Genomic DNA, 8,950 nt, shown 5'->3' with positions numbered 1-8,950 from the left:
GCGTGCGGGGTTTACAATATTTAAGGTGTACAACATACAGGGTGTTAATATACAGGGTGTTACAGCCTAAGGGTGCCTGACCTGTGCTCGCCGGATGTTACTAATACTACCCCGCGCCCTGCTGTCCCTACCAATAGTTCAGCGGGTGTTACAACATACTGGGTGTTAATATAGGGTCGTTACAACATAAGGCCGTAGTCTACACTGCATACCCATCCGGATGTTACCAACATACGCGGTGTTACCAATTATAAACCAACATAATGGTGTTACATATTCGGTGTTCAACACATTCAGAGGTGTTACAATATTCAGGGTGTTACACAGCTTACAAGCGGGTTTTACGATATTCGGGTGTTACACATAGCAGGCGTGTTACACTGATAGATGTTACAATAAGGGCTGTTAAACATCAGGGGGTTAACAGGCATAAGGGTGTTACACATACTGTGTTAAACTACAGGGTGTTACATGTATTCGGATTTACATCTACAGGCTCCGGTTACCATAGTTCAGCGGTTTAATTGTACGGATGTTACCCCAAACAGGGTGTTACAGTACAGGGTGTTCAGATATTCGGGTGTTACATCATTCAGGGTTTTACAATTTAGGGTGTTACAAATGACAGGCGTGTTCACTATACCGCTGTATCAATATTTCAGGTTTCAATAGCGCGTTTATGCATACAGGTGTTACAGCATACAGGGTGTACACATACGTCAGGGTCGCCTGTAACCCCTGTTCCGGACTGTACCTCAATAGCTAACCACAGGAGCTGTTACTAATACTGGTGTTACACTATTCAGGGTGTTACACATACAGGGTTACAATATTCAGGGTGTTAGCATACGGGTGTTCACTGTATGGATGTTATACCACCGGTGTTACTTTCAGGGTGCTTAACAATACGGGTTTTAAACTATATTCGGGTTTACAACATAAGGGTGTTACACTGTATCAGTTTCCAAATACGTGGGTTACTATACGGGTGTTAGAATATTCAGGGTGTTACAACTTCAGGGTGTTACAAGTATTCAGGGTGTTACAACATACGGGTTTTAATATTCGGGTGTTACAATATACGGTGTTACCTGATCGATGTTAAACTATCAGGGGTTACAAATACAGTGGTGTCTACAGATCAGGGTGTTAACAGCATACGCTGGTTGTTCAGCGTATCGGCGAGTGTTATCAATAACAGGTGGTTAAATATTCAGGTGTTCATTGTTGTGTTCCAAACGGGTGTTACATGTAAGGGTTGTTATTCACAAATTTTCTAGGTGTTACAATATTCAGGGCGTTTTTACAATATTCAGGTTGTTACAACTACGGGGTGTCAACATACAGGGTGTTACAATATACAGCACCACGGGTTACCAACATACAGGGGTTTTACAATATTCAGGGTGTTTAAACATACAGGGTTGTTACAGCATACAGGGTGTACACTGGTATCGGGATTTTAAAAGCATACAGGGTTTGCAACATACAGGGTTTTACAATAATCAGGGTGTTTCAACCATACAGGGTGTTACAGCATACAGGGTGTACAGCATACAGGGTGTACAGCATACAGCAATATACAGGGTGGTTAACAATATTCAGGGTGTTACACTGTATCGGATGACAACATACCAGATGTGTTACATATCACAGGTGTGTACAATATTCCAGGTGTTACAACATACAGCGTTTTTACAATATTCAGGGTTGAAATCATACAGGGGTGTTGCACGGTATCGGAGTGTTACAACATACAGGGCCGGGTTTACAATGAACGCAGGGTTTTACAATATCAAGGTGTTACAACATACAGGGTCGGTTACAGCAACCGGGTGGTTACAGGCATACAGGGTGTTACACATACGGGTGTTACAGTATACAGGGCGTTACAATAAACAGGGCGTTACAATATTCAGGGTGTTTCAATACAGACGTGGTTACAACAATACAGGGTGTTACCAATATCAGGTTTTTAACATACAGGGTCTTACATATACGAGGTTTCTACAAATCATTGGTGTTTACATACAACAGGTGTTATCAGCATACAGGCGTGTTTACCATACAGGGTGTTAACAATAATACGGGCAGTGTTACAATGATTCGCGCTGTTACACACTACCATGGGTGTTACCCACTACAGGGTGTTAAAATATACATGGTGTCTACAACAATACAGGTGTTATAATATACAGGGTTTTATCCATCATTCCTGGGTGTTACAGACATACAGGGTGTTACAGCATGACGGCGTTTACAATATACAGCCGGTGTTTACGATATCCCAGGGTGCATACAAATAATTCAGGGTGTTACATCATACAGGTGCTGTTACAACTCTACCTCTCGGGTTTACAGTGTACCCAGGTTTATGACAATAAGTGAAGATGTGATCTGTATAGTTGTGGATCCACGTAGTAAGTTCTGACTAATTATTGTAATAATATACTAAAATCTATCAATATTATACTCTAATACCATGGTTTTACTTAGAACTGACGAATAAAAAAAACTATAAACTGAAAGTAAAAACTGTGCTAAGAACAGCTACCATATAAAAACGCTGGAAACTATAAAAATTCCCCTATAATCTTTATGGCAAAAACTGAAGTAACATTCCTAAAAAACTCAAAAATAATAAATGAATCTTCTCTTCTCCACCTCCTCATTTCCTACACATGAATAGAGACTTGACTTCCAACTCTAACTTTCACTTACTGCCTTCCGCTCCTCTTGAAGTAAGGACGAATAGTGTGCAACGTGAGTACGGTCAATTTGTGGAGAAATAAAAAAATTCAGCTCGCACGTCTCCTTCTGATAAGTTATGTGCGAAGGTATGGAACGAGAAAAATCTCTGCAGCTCGCACTCCTTCATGGAGAAGCAGTCTATACTGTGAAGGTATGCGAACATTGAAAACAACTCAGCTCGCACTCCATCGTGTAGACATTTATTTCGTGATAGGTATGGATCGAAAACCATAGCGCCGATGTAGCGAATAAACGGGTTGAACGCTCTGCCCATGGGTTTACGCATGATAACCTCACGAAGATAAACCATTATCATCGGAAGGATGAACAAATTTCTATTTTTCATCTTTCTCATGAATTACATGAAGGAGTGCGGCTGAATTCTTTTGGTCATCTTCCCATATCTTCTCAATAACATTTATCATGAGGATTTGCGAGCCATTGAATTTTTTTATACTCGTTTCTTTCACTAGAGGTTGGTATCCCAAGTTCATGCCTCTTCTAACTGAAGAGACCCCGAATCGGGGAAGTGAATTCATGACCGTTTTGGTAATCATTTCAGATGGAGAGGATCGGCAGTTCGTTCCTACAGATTCAGCAGTATAAGTAATAGACCTTTGGCGTGCTTACTTTCAGTTCCGTATTGTTAGAGTTTCTAACTGGGAATTCTTATGTTGAGCTCCAGGTTTTTATTTTTAAGTTTAGGTGAGACAATTTTTTTACACGACAGCTTATAGTTTTTTTTTATTTCAGTTTTATTGGCTGAAAATATTGCTGAATTAACAGGTCTGGCTGGGGACCTTAAATCTTCTCTAATCCTACCTGACTTTCTAACTCTATTCCCAACTTCCAATAGCAAATCACTTTCTTATTTCAAGGTCCGTTTCAACTGTCTTGCCTCGTAGCAACTATTCTCAAGCAAGACATGGTCTACTGCCCAATATAATCGACTACTGGTCAGTTCCATTGAGAACGACAATGAGTACGTAGCCCGCGACTCAAAGAAGAGGATGGACCTGGATGTATTGTAGAGATGGAAGACAAGGAAGAGGAATCTGAGGGACGTTGGGAAGCGAAGAGGACATTGATTTTGACGAGACCAGGAAGTGAAGAGGACGATGATGTGAAGGCAAAGAAGAAAGAAGATTATATTTGACAGCCTAGTTAGCTTAGTTTTGGTAGTGCGTGTCTGCCTTGTAAGCGCTAGGCCGCGGGTTCGATTCCCGCCCGGGCGGATTTTAGTCCTGATGGGATAATGTTCGTTTCTCGAAACGGCTAGCTTTCTCCTATCCTGTCTTCCTTCTCTCTTCGATTTCGGGACGATAAGGACCATAGCAGTTACACTCCCTCTGTCAAACCTCTTAAAAAAAAGAGGATTTATAAAAAAAGGAATTTTCGTAGCAGTAAACAAACTGCTGGCTACACTAGACTCTTATTGTCGTGTTCGTCGCCATGCCCGTTCTCGTAGTATGTCCCTTATCCGATGCCGGAAGAGACACAGAATAAATACCTACCCATTTGCATTTAGGTGCTGAGTCCAACAGAGAACACCAAAAGTTAAAGTAACCCGTTGAAATATGCCCAATGCATATTTCAATGGGCATATTTCAACGGGCATTAACCCATTGGCATTTTTGGAAATCAAAATGAGAGAGCAAACTTTTTTTGTCGATGGTATGTTTCGAATCCGGCATCACTGGGCTAACTGTGCCCCCAAAACTGGACGGATTTATGTAACTGGATGGCATTAAAGAAAGAGCTATTCATTTTCATCACCATTCGGCTACAGCTGAAGCTCCTACAACACAACAAACGGTTGGTCCAGTGGTAACGCGCTTGCTTGCCATGCAGAAGGTCCCGGGTTCGAATCCCACCATCGACAAAAATTTGTACTCGCGTTTCGATTGAAATATTTCAACGGTTACTTTCTGGTGTTCTCGTGTTGAGCCAGCACCTAAATGGGAAGTATTGTGTCTCTTCTCGCCCATCTGATGAGAGGCATACTACGGGATGGGCATGCTACGACACAGGCCACATGCGTCTAATGTAGCAGTTGTTTCATTGCTACGAAATAAAAACGGCGGTGGAACACTCACCTTTTGAAAAAAAAAAACACCAACAACAAAAACAACATTAACTGGATCTCTCACTGCTCTCTCCAGGTTACACATATGACTGCTCCAAGTTGGACGAGAAAGAGGAAGCATTGGATGCGGTGCGAGAGATCGCCAAAGTGACGGGTCCGGCGTTCACTCAGTATCTGCAGCAGAGTTTCGACGCTGTCTATCGGACCCTGTATCATCCCCATGAGGGTGTGCGGGGAGCCGCCGTAGAAACACTGGTAAGTGTTGATTGAACGAAGCGAGTTCTAAGTTTTAACTCGACGATTATTTATTTACTTTATCTGCCATAGTAAGTATCCAACTTTGAACCAACTTCAGTGGTGTAATGGTTAACGCGTTGGACTTTGGATCTGGAGGTTGGTGGTTCGAGTTTAAGTCAAGTCATAAAATGTATCTAGATGTAATAATTGGGGAACGATATTTGTGACGAGCATTTAAGTATGCTCAACAGTTGGAAATTCCTTCCTTCTTCTAAATGTATCTGATTTTAATTTTTTAAATATTTCTTACGATTATTAAAAACAATTTTATTAAAGAAGATATTTTGTTTTAATAGGTTTGATAGAGAGAATTGTAACTGCTATGGTCTTATCATCCTGAAATCAAAGAGCGAAGGAAGACAGGATAGAATACCTTTGTTTTTTACCGTCTTATTTTTACTTTTTTTTTTTCAAATACCTTGGAAAAGTAGTAATTTATTTTACTTTCAGGTACAATTATGTACGGTCCAATCGCCAGGACCACTGCTGGCCAAGTGTCTGGATGTTGTGGTGCCTAAGTTACGTGAAATCATCAGTACAGATGAGAGTAAAGACGTTGTCATCAAAGCTCTGGGTAAGACTTTCCAAACATCCCTGTTATTGTGGGTTCGAGCCATTAATAAATACCTATGTAATTGTATATCAATAATTGGGGGTTCGTGAGTACGAACTACGGGTCTATTTTCCCAACCTCAAAAGATACTTTTTTTACCAACCTCTGTGATGTAGTGGTTAGCAACAAGGGCTTTGAATCTAGGGTTGGTGGTTCGAGTCCAATTCATAAAATTTAGCGTATTGATGTTTACTTACTTAACACATTTAAAATTCCTTTCTACTTGGTACTTTTTTTACGGACTTTTTCCCAACTTAGATCGTTTCAACTCGGTTCTCTGCCGAAAAAATAGTTCGATAAAAAGTAAACAATTTGTTTTACTTCCCCAGGGGGTTTACGCGACGTCCTATCGGAGCTCGGTCCGGCTGCCCTCGCCTCAGAAGGTCACCTAGAGGCCGTGCACAACGCTCTACGCGAAGTGATCAACAAGAAAACCAAAGCACAACGCACCAGTTTTGATGAAGAAGAAGATGAGGAGGCAGAACGGGAAGTGCAGGTCGTGGAGAGTGCTGGAGAGGTAAGCTAGGCTGGCACTCCGGAGGTCCTGGGTTCGATTCCCGACGAGGACCGTGGACGAAGTTTTTTTTCGGCTCTGTGCTTGGTGTTCGGAGTGCACTGAGCCTCGTGAAGGCAATTGAGTAGCTGCTAAAAACGAGGCATGCGTCTAATGTAGCAGTTGTTTCATTGCTACAAAATAAACACGGCGATCTTTTAAAAACACTCATATTTTAAAAAAAAAAAAATACAGAAATGCCAGAAATAGTAAAGGAGGCTCTTATAGTAATACTATGGTACGGCTCGCAGCTTCACCACAAAAACCATGATTTAGATTTTGGATTTTTCATTTTTTTATTACTATTGGTTGGGTGGAAGAGTTCCTCCAGGATAACTCTGCCACTTAAAAGAAAGCCAAAAAAAAAATCTTTCTCGTCAGGTCTTACCAGCTCTGAGCAAGCCAAGACATTCTAGTCATAACAAAGTAAAAAAATCCCGGAGCAAAATCCAATTTAGTCGAACCTTTTTTTTCTTCCCTTAAGATCCATTCGATTTAATGAGGACTGTCAGATTAAATGGAGCACAAAAATCGCCTCCTCTACTATACTTCAACGCCTCCCTCTACTATCAACTTCAAGAACTCAAGCGCCGTGAACACATGCCTGGTCCCCAAACGGCTTACCTCCGTAATGGTACCGGAACGACTCCTCCACAGTTTGGAGGGTCACGTCCAGAGCCCATCAACCCCCTTTCAAGGCTTAGTGCAAGGCTATTTAACGTGGGCACCGTAGAAAGTCAGGACTTTTCAATTTCCTTTTTTCATCACAACATTCCAGGTTTAATACCGTTAAGAAACATTCCAATTTTTTGTATTTTATTATTATTATATTATTTTATTTACTTTTTTTTTTTTTTATACTTTATGTATTGGTTTTAGAATCACTCAAAAGAAAAAAGAAGAAGCGGAAAAAGGACACAAGCCTGTCTCAGCCGGCAAATAAGTAGGGGGGGGAGCCTACTAATGAAAACCCGACTGTAAACCAAAACCGAATGTTTTAAAAAATGTTCACCTATGGGAAGCGTGAGTTGGAAAACGATAAGAAAATCGTTTCCTCTAAAGTCCGACTATAGGAGGGACAAATTATTAGGAGTTCGGGTCCTGACTCGTGACCGATGAGGGACAAGTTTCAGGGAGGTCGGTCTGGTTGGAAGTCTAAGTTTCAAGGTGGAACGATGGTGGGTGTGGTGACTCCAAACCGTCAATATCAAGTTCTTGGCAAGGTCCTTGTTACCGACTTTTTAAAATGGCTATAACTATTTCTTGACCAAGTACTAGTCGGTCGCTAATGTTAGTGCGTGCCCGGTCTGAAACGGGTCCAATCAACAACATCCATAACTCAACGCACAACATATCGTTATGTTGTCTGTAAGGTCATGATGGTGCTCAAAGGAGATCCGAGAAGACACGTTCCCCTCACATAGTGGTAAATCTTGACCTCCGTCATGGACACGTCTCATCTTATATTCAGCAAACTAAGGACGGGGCTTATTACGACTTTTGAAGCTGTCCCCCTTAACCATTGGTGCCTTTCAAAATAGGCTAACTTTTCCCTTCCAGTTATTCCTATCCTCTTTCGTTCCTTTAACTTTTTTATGAACACTAAAAAAAAAAAAAAAAAAAAAGTAAAAAAAATCCCAAACTATGTCCTGACATAGATAAGATAATTTAATATAAGCAGGGTTTTCGCTTCTCTATTCTTCTTCACCATGTCCTCTTTCCGGTCGGCAAGGCCTCGTGCTTGGAATAGACAAATGCTATTTTAGATGGGGCCGGCCCTACCTTGGGCGCTGGGATCGCGATGTTCTCTGTCTGCGCGCGATGGGAGATTCAATTGACCTGATCCTGATAGAGGTCAAAACGTAATTCCTCGCGCCATCGCGAGCGGGGCGGTTCAGTTTTTTCAAACTGCGCGATGATCCCTCTATATATGGCGCTGTCCCTTTCATCGGCAAAAGTCCCATCAAAATGAAATAGAACACGGTCGGACCAATCCTACCCTCCATCGCACAGAGGGACATTCGCGATTTAGCACCCACCATCGGGCTGTAAAGCGTCTTAATCCCGATTAGATTCTGAGTCCCGGTAGCGGAAAATTATATCGGCTACTCTGAAGTTGTTTTCTCGAGTCTGAGTGGGATAACCTACTCATCCGGTTGCCGAGGATTATTTTGCGGGAACCAGTGACGCTGGACCAATCTAAAAAATGACTGTGCTCTGTGAGTGGGATAGTTTACCCGTGCCTCGGGCCCGTGCGCGATAGTAAGCCGTGTCGCGACGGTACGTATATAGGTCGGTGGCGTGGCCCGAAGAGGAAGGGGTCGCGCCAGACGGTTTTTAGAAGGTTGTGTGAGCCCTATCACGCCGCGGTCGCCTGAGAAAAGCGGCGGGGTCGGTTTTGCGGATTGGCATGTCCTTAAGACCGCCTATAGCCTCGAGATCAGCGCGCTTCTAAAGTGGTCATCCCATCGTCCCTGCCCTTACTTGAGCGGCTACACTCCGGAGGTCCGGCCCCTACGTGAGCCGCTACCACGGTTGCTACTTCCTAAACTCGCGGAGCCCACAAAAGTAGCAGGTCAACTCTAGCGAAGTCCGCCCACGTCTCTCTCGGCTCATCGAGCACTCGCTAGAACCGCTTATGAGCGACCTT

General features: G+C 42.5%; 1 protein-coding gene across 1 annotated transcript in view; it reads left to right on the top strand.

Annotated features, from left to right (window-relative positions):
• The window catches only part of LOC103521443 (importin-4-like), a 21,061-nt gene that overhangs the window by 5,713 nt on the left and 6,398 nt on the right, over positions 1 to 8,950 (top strand). Inside the window, exons 4-7 of the mRNA XM_008486555.2 lie at positions 4,914 to 5,092; positions 5,585 to 5,708; positions 6,077 to 6,264; positions 6,682 to 6,726. Coding sequence (XP_008484777.2) covers positions 4,914 to 5,092; positions 5,585 to 5,708; positions 6,077 to 6,264; positions 6,682 to 6,726 — 536 coding nt within the window. The remainder of the gene's footprint in view (positions 1 to 4,913; positions 5,093 to 5,584; positions 5,709 to 6,076; positions 6,265 to 6,681; positions 6,727 to 8,950) is intronic.

Source organism: Diaphorina citri, unplaced genomic scaffold (genome assembly GCF_000475195.1).
Source record: "Diaphorina citri unplaced genomic scaffold, Diaci psyllid genome assembly version 1.1 scaffold5245, whole genome shotgun sequence".
Taxonomy (NCBI): domain Eukaryota; kingdom Metazoa; phylum Arthropoda; class Insecta; order Hemiptera; family Psyllidae; genus Diaphorina; species Diaphorina citri.
The sequence above is the reverse complement of the archived record's forward strand: the minus strand, read 5'-3'. Positions and strand labels throughout refer to the sequence as shown.